The sequence below is a fragment of the Haematobia irritans genome, chromosome 5 (assembly GCF_050003625.1).
Source record: "Haematobia irritans isolate KBUSLIRL chromosome 5, ASM5000362v1, whole genome shotgun sequence".
Taxonomy (NCBI): Eukaryota; Metazoa; Arthropoda; class Insecta; order Diptera; family Muscidae; genus Haematobia; species Haematobia irritans.
Window position 1 is genome coordinate 112644126 of NC_134401.1, and position 14815 is coordinate 112658940.

The following is a 14815-nucleotide window of genomic DNA, read 5'->3' on the forward strand; positions in this document are numbered from 1 at the left end:
AGACTATATTAATTCTGAAAAAATGAAGTACTTAGGAGGATGTACAACACAAGAAACTATATTGGAAGAGCCACATCAAATAGAGGACTGAATACATGTGTTTTGCACTGTGCAGAAGAGCGGTGGACTCTAAATAGGGCCTGAATCCAAAAGTTAAGCACTGGATATATGAGAACGTAAGAAGGCCAATCCTGACATATGCGTCGGTAATCTGTTGGACATCTATGGAGGGGAAGTTCAACATAGAAATTTGACAACGGGTCCAATGGGCATGTTGTCTTGACATAACTGGGGTAATGAAGACCTCGTCAACCAGAGCCTTGGAGACGATACTGGACTTAAGGCCTATAGAGGTTCAGATGAAAAACGTGGCCGCAATGGCTACGATGAAATTGAAGATGTTGGGAGAATGAATGGTCGGAAATACGAGCCATCAAAGGATAATAGGGAAGACGGTGGGTGCAATGCCGGATGCCACAACAATCCATTATCGTATACATGAACTGGTCATAGCATTAAGATGGTCCTGGGAGAACGAGACCCCATAACAGATACCAAATGGATATAACTGCTTCATCGATAGATCGAAGATTGGTGAGATGACAGGACTGTTCGTATATATGGAGACCTCAAGATTAGAGGTGTGCGCGTGAGTGATATTTCAATCAAACTCACGCTCATTCACGAAGCAAAATGTTCATTCACGCACGCTCACGAACGATACGTGTGGTAGCCACTCACACTCACTCACATTCTCGAAATTAAAACCAACACTCACGCACGAACTATTTTTAAAGACTTATGCTTACGCACGATTCACGACAATTCACGTGACACACGGCAAATTCACGAGACTCACGACATTTTCCAACCGGGAATGAACAAAGGTAACAAAATTCATGAATAGAATATAGTTTGACAGCTAAATTAATATCAGTTAACATACGAGTAAGAATTAAATCTTGAGTTTTTTGGTGAGCGTGATTTTATAGAAATTTTATTCACGCACATTCATGAACTGATTTTATTTCTCACGCACGCTCATGCACGACATATTTGTTTCAGTTCTCTTCACGAGAGTGGCTTCAGATTTTTGTCATGAGTCACGTGATTCACGCACGTCACGACAATTTCGTGTCACGCGCACACCTCTACTCGAGATGCCATTCCGATTGCCGGACCCTAGTACAATCCTGCAGGTGGAAGTGCGTGTCATAATGGTATGTGTTAATTGGCTCGGAAATAACACGAAACCACAAAACATGAACATTTTCACAGAATTCCGGAGGGAAAATGAAGGCAATATCCGACATAACGGTTCCATCGCGAACCGTGTTAGAATGCATCGAATACTCGGAATATGGCAGGATCCACATGACATAACAGGAAACGTAAAGTCAAATGAACTGGCGACAAGAGCTGGGACACATAGGGAAGGGAACTTAGAGAACGCAAAGCTCATAGAGTGAACGCGGGCCGAACTGGATGAATGGATACGGAGACACATATGTTGACCAATGCAACGGTCGGAAGGACGACGGAATTACTTTGTAATTATCCAGACAAGAAAAATTCTGGAGAAATACACAAGGAGAATAGGACGACGTGTTTTGAGGATGATGAGACATTGGCGAAATACCTTTACTTTAACCATATCGGCGAAGAGATAATTCCGTGCCTGGCCAGTTTGGAAAAAGGGACTGTCAACAGATTAGGGAATTCATTAGATACAAAGAGTTCATGTAATAAAAGAAGAGTACGATGGAAAGAAATTAGAGCACACAAAAATCTTAATACTGACTTAGGAGTATGTCAGTCGACATCTGGTAAGACGACCTGAAATCTCTATTCAACCTAACCTAAGTATCAGAATCGTAACTATGGTTAAAAAAATGTTGCCTTCACATAAAACTGAACCGATTTCAAAAAAATTTGGCACACTTGATGACACTATGAAATGTACTCTTTGTGCAAATTTAGGAGCAGATCAAAGTAAAAACTGGCTTCCGAGATCATATAAGTGCATATCGGGCAATACATACATAAAGGCATTAGCGTAGCTAGACAATTTTCCTAGGGGGGGCTATAGCCCCCCTAGCTAAAAATTTATATACTGAACTTATAGGTTCAATTATTGTTTTATTTCATAAAAAAGAATACAAAAATAATATATAATACAGCAACTAAAAGTAGTTCTACACTTTTCCCAGCAAATGCAATTGGGATTTGTTTTAAAGGCAGAACTTTAAAAGCACTTCCAAAAATGTGCTCACAAAGAAGTTAATTATATTAACTACACAGGAAGTTTTTTACTTCAGTTTTTTCATATTTTAAAGCGTAATTTTTGTTTTCTTTTTTCAAATAGTTTAAAAAAAGAGTAAGAATAAATAAAATGGTAAAAATTATTCAAATTTTGTCACAAAAATGCTAAATCCATTATAGAAAAATCGATAATTTTTGAAAATATTCAAGCAAGCGTTAGAATGCATTAAAAATCATAAAAAAATATAAAAATTATTATAAATTAATGTTTCTTGAAGCTCGAGATCTTTATATAATTCTAACAAAAGGTCGACCAAAAATCAAATAAAAAACGAATAAATAAAAATTATTTATTTCGGAAAATATCACACAATTTTTTAATTCACATTCAAAACTCTGAATTCGGATCACACCGTAAGAAGTGATGCCAATTTATTGCAACGGCTGTTGAAACGGTGGACATTCGTTCTATGACGAGTTCCTATTACATTCATCGCTTCTCCGCCAATTTTGCACCACTTCCGGACCCTAAAAGAACATTTTCACTTCATTTTTGGCGACTCTTTTTTGCAGCATTATTAAGATATTAATTTAAGATGACTAAACCAGACTAAACAATATAATAAAGGAGCTTTAGTTATTCAACTAAACCATAAGTCCAATCATAGCTCTATTTCATAAATATCAGACTTCAAACATTGCCATCGGCAACTGCTACCACAACCCAAGTAGTTCGATTTTGCATGAAAGTCTTTAGCGGAACTTTGTGCGGTTGTATATACCTCTTTAATTTTTATAAAAATGTAAAATCGTAAATAGGATTTCAAATTCTGGGGGGGGGGGGCTAAAAGGAGCCCTAAAAGGAATATTTATCCTAATCCTAGATATCAATTCCGAGCATGGAATATCCCCACTAACTAACCTATACCTATCATCATGGAGCTCAACATCGTCCGTCGGCTCCTAAGAGTAGGCAAATGAATCAACCTCAATGTAGAAGTGTAAGGAGGAAGAACAAAATCACTGTTCCAATGAAGATGTCTCAAAGCGAACAACAAGAACTGCTTCTGAACCGATTCTATCCTATCAATGTAAACATCATACTCAGGATCCCACACGATAGGCTCATACTCAAGAATGGTACTAACAAGGGCAGTAAAAAGCATCTTGGTAACATAAGGGTCCGAAAGCTCTTTCGCCCAACGCTTTATGAATCGTAGAACCCCAGATGCCTTACTCACCATCGAATTAATATGATCATTAAAATTAAGCCTACGATCCATAACAATGCCAAGATCAATAAAAGAATCAAATCAACCTCTACCAATAACGAGCACAGAATCGCATACACTTGCATTTCTTCAAGTTCAAATCCATTAGATTTACCCTACGCCAGATCTATCCAAATTATCCTGTAATAAATGCACCCAACCAGATTATCGAACGAGGAGAATAACTTAACATCAATAGCATACATCATAATCCTAGAGTTAACTACTGACTGAGGTAAATCGTTTATAAATAACAAAAATAAGGCAGGCCCCAAATTACTACCCTGTGGCATACCTGACGGGACATCAAAGCAACTCGAATAGCAATCATCAATTTGGCATCTACAGGTGGGTATTAAGTTCGAGTTTAGCCGCTAAAATCGTCATTTTTATCCATAGGATGGGGGGTATATTAACCTTGTCATTCCGTTTGTAACACATCGAAATATTGCTCTAAGACCCCATTAAGTATATATATTCTGGGTCGTGGTGAAATTCTGAGTCGATCTGAGAATGTCCGTCCGTCCGTCCGTCTGTTGAAATCACGCTAACTTCCGAACGAAACAAGCTATCGACTTGAAACTTGGCACAAGTAGTTGTTATTGATGTAGGTCGAATGGTATTGCAAATGGGCCATATCGGTCCACTTCTACGTATAGTCCCCATATAAACGGACTCCCAAATTTGGCTTGCGATTGCTCTAAGAGAAGCAAATTTCATCCGATCCGGCTGAAATTTGGTACATGGTGTTAGTATATGGTCTCTAACAACCATGCAAAAATTGGTCCACATCGGTCCATAATTATATATAGCCCCCATATAAACCGATCCCCCGATTTGACTTGCGAGGCCTCTAAGAGAAGCAAATTTCATCCGATCCGGCTGAAATTTGGTACGTGGTATTAATATATGGGCTCAAACTGTCATGCAAAAATTGGTCGATATCGGTCCATAATTACACAGTCTTACACAAGTTTACATACGGTTTAAGAAATTGTATTTTCTTTAATTATTAAAATATATTAAAATATGCATATATATGCTTTAGATTTTGTAAATTAATTTGAAAAACAAAATATTTGTCCATTTTCAAGAAAATGTTTTTAGTCTGGATTATAAACAACAACAAGAAAAATGTTTAGTTATAAGGTAAAAACCTCAAGGGTATGTAAACTTATGTGAGACTGTGTATATATAGGTCCCATATAAACCGATCCCCAGATTTGACCTCCAGAGCCCCATGGAAGAGCAAAATTCTTCCCATTCGGTTCAAATTTGGTACGTGATGTTAGTATTTGGTATCCAACAACCATGCAGGAATTGGTTCCTATCAGTCCATAATTATATATAAAGGGTGATACGGTCAAAATTTGGTCAATATAAACTTGACGTATTTCTTTCAATTTTGCATTTAAAAAACCTGAACACCCCTCATTTTGAAGGTGTGTGTGTGTAGAATGTTGCTTCTATTTTGATTTTGGAATTCACTCTTCAGTTGTCAAAATGCCGCCCTAGCAAGAAGAGCAGCGTATCAAAATTTTGCTCGCGCATCGCGAAAATCCGAGCTACTCGCACGCAAAGCTGGCAAAATCGCTAAAAGTTGCCAAATCAACCGTTACAAATGTAATTAAAGCATTTGGGGAACGTTTGTCGACAGCCAGGAAGTCTGGATCGGGGGGAAATCGAAAACCGGAAGCCGCTGAGACGACAAAGAGAGTTGCCGGTAGTTTCAAGCGAAACCCTAACCTCTCTCTCTCTGAGATGCCGCAAATAAGCTGAATGTATCGTCTACAACCGTGCATCGAGCCAAAAAACGAGCCGGACTATCGACTTACAAGAAGGTAGTGACTCCAAATCGCGATGATAAACAAAATACGACGGCCAAAGCGCGATCCCGGAGGCTGTACACGACGATGCTGACGAAGTTTGACTGCGTGGTAATGGACGACGAAACCTACGTCAAAGCCGACTACAAGCAGCTTCCGGGACAGGAGTTTTATACGGCAAAAGGAAGGGGAAAGGTAGCAGATATTTTCAAGCACATAAAACTGTCAAAGTTCGCAAAGAAATATCTGGTTTGGCAAGCCATCTGTACCTGTGGCTTGAAAAGCAGCATTTTCATAGCTTCCGGGACTGTCAACCAAGAAATTTGCGTGAAAGAGTGTTTGAATAAACGTCTGCTGCCTTTCCTGAAGAAACACGGTTGTTCCGTACTGTTTTGGCCGGATTTGGCAGCTTGCCATTACGATAAAAAGGCCATGGAGTGGTACGCCGCCAACAACGTGCAGGTGGTTCCCAAGGACAAGAACCCTCCCAACATGCCAGAGTTCTGCCCAATTGAGAAATACTGGGCTATTGTCAAGCGGAACCTAAAGAAGACCAAAAAAACTGCTAAGGACGAACAGCAGTTCAAGGCAAACTGGCTTTCTGCGGCGAAGAAGGTGGACAAGGTGGCTGTACAAAATCTGATGGCAGGTGTCAAGCGTGAGGCCCGACAATTCGGATTTGGAAAGCCTAACTGAATATTTTTCCTGAATTTTATACTAATTGAACTTGAAAAAGAAATTTAATTTGATTTTTTAAATAAACGATTTCATCGATTTACACGCGTTTTCCCTTGACCAAATTTTGACCGTATCACCCTTTAGGTCCCATATAAACCGATCCCCAGATTTGACCTCCGGTGACTTTTGGAGAAGCAAAATTCATCCGATCTGCTCGAAATTTGGTACGTGGTGGTAGTATATGATATTTAACAACCATGCCAAAAGTGGTCCATATCAGTCCATAATCATACATAGCCCCATATAAACCGATCCCGAGATTTGGTTTTGGAGCCTCTTGGAGGAGCAAATTTCATCCGAGTGAGTTGAAATTTGGTACGTTGTGCTAGTATATGGTCGTTAACAACCATGCCTAACTAGGTCCATATCGGTCTATAGTTATATATGGCCCTCAGATAAATCGATCCCCAATCACACAAAAATTGGACCATATCAAGTTCATAATTGTATATAGCCCCCATATAAGCGACCCCCATATTTCAATTCTGGCTCTCTACGTACTGTGCAAAAAGTCCATATCGATTCGTAATTATTTGTAGACTAACTATACATAACTTTTTTGCCTAATATATACCACGTATGGACTAACTCACAATTTAGAAAACGATGTTAAGAAGTTTTAAGATACCACAACCCAAGTAATTCGATTTTGGATGATAGTATTTCGTAGAAGTTTCTACGCAATCCATGTTGGAGGGTACATAAGATTCGGCCTGGCCGAATTTACGGCCGTATATACTTGTTTCACGATTACTTTTCTTTAATAATCCATTTTAAGGAATACAAACTTTGTGAAAATTTCCTTTGGGTTATTCCCCATCAGGATATAAAGAAATCTGCAACAAATATGTATAATTTTATGCCTTTTTTACTCATTTAGTTTTCACTTTAGTAAAAAACTTAAGATTTTAGCGGCTTAACTCGAACTTAATACTCACCTTAAAACTAAATTTCATACATACCCGAGGTAACCAATTTCAATGTATATATGACAGCCCATGAACCCACAAACCTCAACTTTCATACAAAGAAAAAATTATATTGATATCTTTATCAACTCAAACGTTGCAGAATTATCAAAAAAAATCGATTTAAAGGATGTTTCCCTTAATGCGTTACAATACATTTTTTACAGGTTACTCAAAACAATAAGAAGAATACACTTCACATCCAAAGCGGTGATTAAATTCTCCAGCAAGTATTTCGATTTTTCAAACGATGGCATGTGGGAATTATACCAATTCCAACAAAAAATTGATCCAAGGTATGACAACACATACATAAACTATTATTACAAGTTGTTAACCAATTACGTGTTTTTTTTTATTCTGTAGTTCCTCATTTCTTTTACGTAATGCTACCCGCTTAGATTATCATTACATATTTAAAGGTATAATTTTTTTACTTAATTTACTTTCGAAAACAATTGTATCCCAAAATATTTCTTCCACAGGCATTATTCGTGGTTTTAAGAAATTTATTTTAAATGAACCACTTGAAGCCACACCTGCAGTACGACGACGTTTTAAAATTTTCTACTTTCTTGATCATATGGTTAAACTTGGATTCTTAGCTTTTATTTCATATCTAATTTGGAATTTTATTAATTAGTCAATATTCACTTTTGTTGTTTGTATAATATAAAAATTTATTAAAATAATATTCATATATGTAAAACAAAATAATAAATAAAATCAAGCAATAAGTCTATTGACGTCTTTTACAGGATGTAAAATCAATTTAATAAATACTAGCAAAATTTTTGCTTTTAATTTTTCCTTTTTACACCCACCACCATAGAATGGTGATGGGGGTATAATAAGTTTGTCATTCCGTTTGTAACACAGCGAAATATCGATATATGTATATATTCTTGATCAGTGTGAAATTCTAAGACGATATATGCATGCTCGTCTGTCTGTCTGTTGTAATCACGCTACAGCCTTCAATAATGGCGCTATCGTCCTGAAATTTGGCACAGATTCGTTTTTTGTTTGCAGGCAGGTCAAGTTCGAAGATAGGCTATATCGGTTCAAGTTTTTGGGTCTTGGGCTTATAAAACCTGTAGTTTTTATCCAATTTGCCTGAAATTGCAAATCTAGAGGTATTTTAGGATCATAAAAAGGTGTGCCGAAAATGGTGCCTATCGTTCCATGCTTTGATATAGCCCCAATATAGACCGATCTCCCGAGTTTGCTTCTTGGGCGTCTAGAAACTGAAATTTGAAATCTAGAGGTATTCTAGGAACACAAATAGGTTCGGTGAAAATGGGGCGTATCGGTCCATCTTTTGATATAGCTCCAATATAGACCGATCTCCCGATTTTACTTCTTACAACCCCCATATAGACCGATCTCCAGATTTTACTTCTTGGGCTTTTAGAAACCGTATTATCAATCCGATTTACCTGAAATTTGAAATCTAGAGGTATTTTAGTACCAAAAAAAGAGGTGTAGCGATAATTGGCATATTGGTCCATCTTTTGGTATAGCCCCAATATAGACCGATCTCCCGATTTTACTTCTTGGGCGTCTAGAAACTATATTTTCAGACCGATCTCCCGACTTTACTTCTTGGGCTTCTAAAATCCGTAGTTTTTTATCTAATTTGCCTGAAAGTGGAACTCTAGAGGTATTTTAGCACCATCAAAAGGTGTGCCGAAAATGATGCTTATCGGTCCCCATATAGACTGATCTCTCAACTATAATTCTTGGGCTTTTAGAATTCGTAGTTTTTACCCAATTTGTCTGAACTTGGAATTCTAGAGGTATTTGAGGACCATTAAGAGGTGTGTCAAAAATGGTGAGTATTGGTCCATGTTTTGATATAGCCCCCATATAGACCTACCTCCCGAATTTATTTCTAGAACTTCTAGAATCCGGCTGACCACAAAAACGTCAGCTGAATATGGTGTGTGTAGATCCATGTTTTGGTATAGCCCCCATATTTTCCTCTGGAATGAAATTTTAGACAAACGAAATTCCCCTTTCGTATAAAGTATTTTCGTTTAGAGCAAATTAATCCGAATTTTTGATAAGCGATTCAACGATTGTCTCTAAAATTTGTGTCAAAAGGAAACTTTGCTTGTCTAAAATTTCGTTCCTCAGAAAAGAAAGCTCTTCTTTCAGTGTATAGCAGGCGCAGTGCTTATAAAAATTGCTTGATACTGAAAGTATAATTTCCAGATTTTACTACTCGTTATCATTTAAATAATGGCGGTAAAAATCTACAGATTTAAGATTTCAAATCAAGGCGTTATTTCATCATTTTCACGATATGTTTATGATTTAACCAAAACTCAAACAAAATTGGTTCTTATAAATTTAGAATCTGATCTAGTCTTCATAGGTAGAATCTTTAAATTTATCTTTGGGAAGCGTATTGGATGAACTGATTTGCTTGGGAGAATATTTGTCATCAACCCCCCTGAAATCTTATATATTATCAAGTAACCCGCTACGACGAAGAGTTTTCAAAGTAAACTATTATATTTGATTCATGGTGGTGGGTATTTAAGATTCGGTCCGGCCGAACTTACTGCTGTATATACTTGTTAAATTTTATCTTTTACCCGGACGGAGAATCGTACTACCGACATTCGTAAGTTATGAAGCTCTTATCAACACAAAACTATCGCTGCAGGCATATTTTAGGCAATTTTGTTACGCACTCAAGCTCATTTTAGAAAACTTCGTTTTTTTATAAAAACAAACAACTTTATTTGCTTCAATTTTTACAAACGAAAATACCCATTTTTAAGCCGTATCACCTAACTATGAGGATAAAACAAGTTCGTTGCAGACGAATTCCAAGCAAATCAAGATGGTAAAAAACTACAACTCTTAGGATTTCAAGTCAATACACCACCGGACTGATAAAAATTGTACATACATCTGTTTTTATGACTCAAAAAATTGTTCAAAAAAATTTAAAAAAATCGGGGGATAGTAGCAACTTCCAGAGCAAGCTTCCAACTTTTACCAAAACGAGCTGTAATGCAAAATCTGTTGAACGAATCGATCTCAACGAACATGTTTTAGTCCATAGGGAAAACCTAAAAGATATGACTATTTATTTTGCATATACGTGCCCTAGTTCAACTCCCTAAAAGGATCTTACTTTTGTAAAGTTATTTTATAATTTCTTCTTAAGCCAAACTTTTATTTAAAATTTGAGTCAAATTTCTTAGCTCCGTCAATTAGTCCAAACCCCCCAAAACCCTCTGAAAATGTATATTTCCAAGACCATAGGTAAATTCTAAGGGGTTTAACCGTGCACCAGTTTTGGTATACCTTATAAATATCAGATACGCAGAAAAGTCATCTTTTCAACAATAAATAAATCCACCCTATTGTAACCTGATTTTTTTAATTTAAAGTTAAAATATATTTTAAAAATATACCCATAATAGTAAAGATCTATAATAGTATAATACAAAATTTTATATATTCAACTGATATATTCTAACTAGATTATCTTCACCACAACTGGCTAAATGGAATTTATTCGTCAGCTCCGATTCTCCTATTGGTCTAAACTGTAAACGTTTAACAGTCAAATGGTGAGATTGTCTGAAAAATGTATAAATAAATAGAGATCATACTACAATATATGTATATATAACTTACGATGCCTTCATTTCCACCAATAAATTCCACGACCCATTAAATTCATAAATGTACACATGACCACTTTCACAACCCAATGCAATAACATACGAACCATTTGCATGAAAATTATTTGCAAAGGCAACTGCTGTGATTGACTCGTGCTTAAGCTCCAAAACTTCTAAGTTATGCCAACCATTTAGAGAAGACTTTCCGCTATCACCATCATTGCTTTTGGACCACACAACAACTTTGCCCTCTCGTGATGATGTGACGAAATATTTGTTATCATGACTCCAGTCACATGACCATATAATACGCGTATGAACACCATTAGTTTTGTCCGTGCTTGCGGTTAGGGTAAAATGGGCAGCCTTATCGCCTGATATGCGTTCAAACAGGGACCATCGACGATCCCTTGAAACCGATAGTAAATATTGACCATTGGGTGAAAAGCGCATTTGAGTTACGGTTAACTGATGCGAGGGAAGCTTTTGAATTTGTTTCCAATTTGCTGTATTCCATAATATAATTTGGGCATGCTCAGCATTTGTTGATTTACACGAGGAAGCCAATATTGTCGCATCGGGATTCGCGGCTAAGGCATAAATTTCGTATCCATGTCCATACAGTTTTTGTACTTCTGGCCACAAAGTGTTTTGCATAAGGGTTTCCTCTTGGGGAGGTGAATCCAAGGTGATTGGTGTAAAGTAATTCTCGGGATATTCGTCTTTAACATGACGTTGTTCATTAGGTGTTTCCTCCGTGTTGTAGACAGCCTTGTTGGATAGACCCAGAGAAGGAACTGAGGCCCCTTTTGGCAATGCTGAAATGATCATTAATAACATTAGCATGACCAATGTCTCTGAAAAGATTCTACTTACATTCCAACAACAGATTTCCCTCCTCATCATTCTTTACGTTTGTAATGCGTCTGAAGTTCTCTATAAAATTTGCTGAAGCTTGAAAAGTTCTCACTATCTTCTCCTCAGCTCCACTCGCAAATTTATAACGTGAAAGTAGAGCTAAACATTGCATATCATAACCATGAACCTGAGGACGGGCCAACTCGTGCCAGGTTTCTTGCAATGCGGAGTTACAAGATGTAGACAATTTTTTCCAAGGTGCATGTATACGAGTGGTTTGATCGGCAGAAACAGACATTACATATTCGCCATGAGGTTCCCAAGCAAGATCTCTTACTTCTCCAAAATGACCTCCTATTATAACTTGTGGCTGCCACATAGCATCATTTTCTTCACTTTGTTTCCATAGATGGAAACCACCTTGATAACTGTGGCCTAGTATAGATTTTCCATCATTGGAAAATTTTCCTCCAAAAAATCCTAACGAATTGCCACCAACCTCTCCTAGACGAACTTTCTCCATCCATATACCACTTTCTTCCGATGATTGCCATAAAATTAAGGTCTTATCAATGGAAGCTGACAGCAAACTCAATTCATTATTGTCGTTCTTATGCCAATGCACTCCATAGACCCAATTATCGTGGCCAAATAAAACAGATTCTAAGCTGATGGCATACCAACAACATTCGGAAACTTGTATGATTTTTTCCTCCACACGAATCTCTCCAGTAGATTCATCCAATAAGTTAAATATATCCACTTTGTTATTGCTCACTTGTTCAGCAGTTCGGGGAGCTATACGCCATAAACGTATAAAATTGTCCTGGGACGCGCTTGCCAATAACAAATCATCACCCTCGCGTACAAAATCTAAGCCACGTACCCAGTCTTCGTGACCTACAAGTTTGTGAATAGGTTTCAATTTGTGTTTGTCTCCATCTTCCTCGGTCCACAAAGCCACAGTTTCGTCATCAGCAGAAAAAGCCAATAATATTTTTTCGGACTTGGGCAATACGGAAAGCCTCAGAGTAAAGCAAAATCCAGTGTTCAATAATAAAGTTTGTTTGCATTCGGGCAAATCCTGCGAATTAAACTTGAAAGACCAAATTTTAATCGTAGAATCGGCGGCAGCTGTTGATAAAATCCATTCTCCATTTGAACGCTGCAAACCATCTACTGCATTAACTCCGCTCTCATGACCTTTCATCTCATAACCCTTCACATCGTTGGTATTGCTAAAATCCCACAAGACTGCTAACTTATCATCAGAGCCAGATAGAAATACAGTCTCTTTGGAGCTGTCGCTACCATAGGACTTAAGCCAACGCACGGTATTAACACGTTTCGTATGTTTCACAAATGTATGAGTAATTTTAGCTGAGTAGCCATTATACTAAAATAGAAATCATTTAAATTTTCATTTATTCACTACAAGCTTCCTTCCAAACCTTGGGATCATATATGGCAACACAGTTGCAGGCACCAAAAACGACTAGGCCATTGCATCCCCAGTCTGCACTCTCTGTGGTACGATTGCAGGCTATGGAGGTGTAAATATTTTCAACACTCATTTTCTTCGTCCACCCTGCGAAATAGTAAATCCTCTGGAGGTGATTGGGTTTGTTTTCTAAACAAAAGTCGCACGTGTAATGTCAATTCACAGCCTTAATTGTACGATATGCTAAATCGTTTAGTGGATTCAATCGATTATAATTTTTATCACACACTGCATGTTGATTTGTTCATATATATTATTTTTCAATTACATTATTTATAATTCTATGGAATTAATTCGCACACTTTTAAGTTAATAAATTCAATAACTTATGTACAATTTATGATTATTCTCGCTCGACTTAAGTTACTGTGTAATCATAGTGACCATTTGTCAACATAAACTCATTGATAATCAGCTGTTAGTTTAATGTCATGTTAACACAATGTCTTTAAGCTACTACTAGGCGTTTACTTTGGAAAAATGTTTGAAAATGATCTGAATGTTAACATTTCTCAAAGGCTTTGTTTAGTTGTAATCTATAGCGCTACAATTACGACACGTTAACGATATACGTTGGGTAATTGGTTTTCGGTTACTGTATATCCATTAAACAGCCAATTGGTGGCGCGAAGAGTTTAATTATCCTACTGATGTTCAATTAATGCATACTCAATGGATAGCAACAGCGAGAAATTAAGGAAGAAACACATTCGAGAACAACAGAAGCGTATCAAACCAGGAGAATGTCAAAAATACGTTCGACTTGTGATTGATTCCCATTTTATGTCGGCATCTTATGGCAGAGAATTGCTGGCCGAGTTGAACAATGCAATGTGTGATTTAAAATACGAAGTCAGAAACTTGCCACTCAAGGAATCCATTATCTGGGAAAGAAGTAGAGGACAACTTACGCTTGCAATAGATCAAACAAATGGATTAACAAATGAATGGCAGAGGGAGAAACAGGTTGTGAAAATATTAACTCAGGAAGATCTCCAACTATTGATAAAAAGAGGTAATCTTGGACAACTGGCAGATGAATTAAGGATGAAATATGATAATATGCACCATATTATTATATACCTATGCGATAAACACAAACATTCGAACGCCGAGGCGACCGCTTTAATAGAGCTTCAGGTATTGCATCAATTGCATATTTTAGAAATAGATGGATGTAAAGGATTAGTGGAGGAACTCAAAAGACTAACTAAATCCATAGCTGAGAGCCTACACAAACAACAAAAATCCGAAATATTAGGATCTTTCAAAAAATTCTTGGCTAATGACAAAAAACAATGTGTACGCGTTGAGGGCACAAATGGTTTTGGTCGTTTGTGGCAACAACATTTAAATCGATTACCTTTAGTTACCCTAGAAGTAGCTGAAACCATCATTGAACGTTATCCATGCCCTAACTTATTGATTAAAGATTTAAAAAACAACTCAGAAGCTGTCCAAGAAATATCAGATTTGAAAATAAAGAGATCAGGTCCAAAAGTATTGCAAGTTGATCGACGTATAGGTAATGTGCTTGCATATAAATTATATATGCTCTACAATTCCAGGGATCCAAATACTTTAATATGAAATTGAATTTTTTTGAGAAATACGCTGACCATTACTGTTTTCTTTGGAAATAAAATTTTGGTATGAAATTTCGAAATAAAATTTTAAGGCAGTTTGTTTTGTTTTTCTGTAAATTTGTGTATCCTATTCAATGGAAAAGCGACTTTGCATACCA

The 14815-nt window shown here is 36.9% G+C and overlaps 3 protein-coding genes across 4 annotated transcripts in view; 2 read left to right on the forward strand and 1 right to left on the reverse strand.

Annotated features, from left to right (window-relative positions):
* LOC142239612 (fatty acyl-CoA reductase wat-like) overlaps nucleotides 1–7807 on the forward strand; it is a 37232-nt gene extending 29425 nt beyond the window's left edge. For both annotated transcript variants that reach the window (XM_075311405.1, XM_075311404.1), the window contains exons 9-11: nucleotides 7233–7361; nucleotides 7432–7487; nucleotides 7551–7807. In XM_075311405.1, the coding sequence (XP_075167520.1) occupies nucleotides 7233–7361; nucleotides 7432–7487; nucleotides 7551–7708 (343 nt within the window). In that variant the 3' untranslated portion in view covers nucleotides 7709–7807. The remainder of the gene's footprint in view (nucleotides 1–7232; nucleotides 7362–7431; nucleotides 7488–7550) is intronic.
* Nucleotides 7808–10436: 2629 nt separating this feature from the next.
* Elp2 (elongator complex protein 2) lies at nucleotides 10437–13318 on the reverse strand. The gene is made up of 4 exons (XM_075310430.1): nucleotides 13022–13318; nucleotides 11589–12966; nucleotides 10726–11530; nucleotides 10437–10668 (listed from the first exon to the last, which is right to left on the reverse strand). The coding sequence occupies exons 1-4, from the start codon at nucleotides 13142–13144 to the stop codon at nucleotides 10539–10541; spliced, it is 2436 nt and encodes an 811-aa protein (XP_075166545.1). The 5' UTR covers nucleotides 13145–13318; the 3' UTR covers nucleotides 10437–10538.
* Nucleotides 13319–13671: 353 nt separating this feature from the next.
* Nucleotides 13672–14748, forward strand: mms4 (Methyl methanesulfonate sensitivity 4). The gene has a single exon (XM_075310411.1). The coding sequence runs from the start codon at nucleotides 13744–13746 to the stop codon at nucleotides 14659–14661; it is 918 nt and encodes a 305-aa protein (XP_075166526.1). The 5' UTR covers nucleotides 13672–13743; the 3' UTR covers nucleotides 14662–14748.
* The last annotated feature ends 67 nt before the right edge of the window (nucleotides 14749–14815 follow it).

Bases quoted from the DNA above. Each gene is read 5' to 3' on its own strand.
- Elp2 (XM_075310430.1), bottom strand. From the start codon at position 13,144: ATGAGTGTTGAAAATATTTACACCTCCATAGCCTGCAATCGTACCACA. The intron at 12,967-13,021 runs GTTTGGAAGGAA...TTTCTATTTTAG, and splicing joins TTGCCATATATGATCCCAAG to TATAATGGCTACTCAGCTAA. The intron at 11,531-11,588 runs GTAAGTAGAATC...TGATCATTTCAG, and splicing joins GGGAAATCTGTTGTTGGAAT to CATTGCCAAAAGGGGCCTCA.
- mms4 (XM_075310411.1), top strand. From the start codon at position 13,744: ATGGATAGCAACAGCGAGAAATTAAGGAAGAAACACATTCGAGAACAA.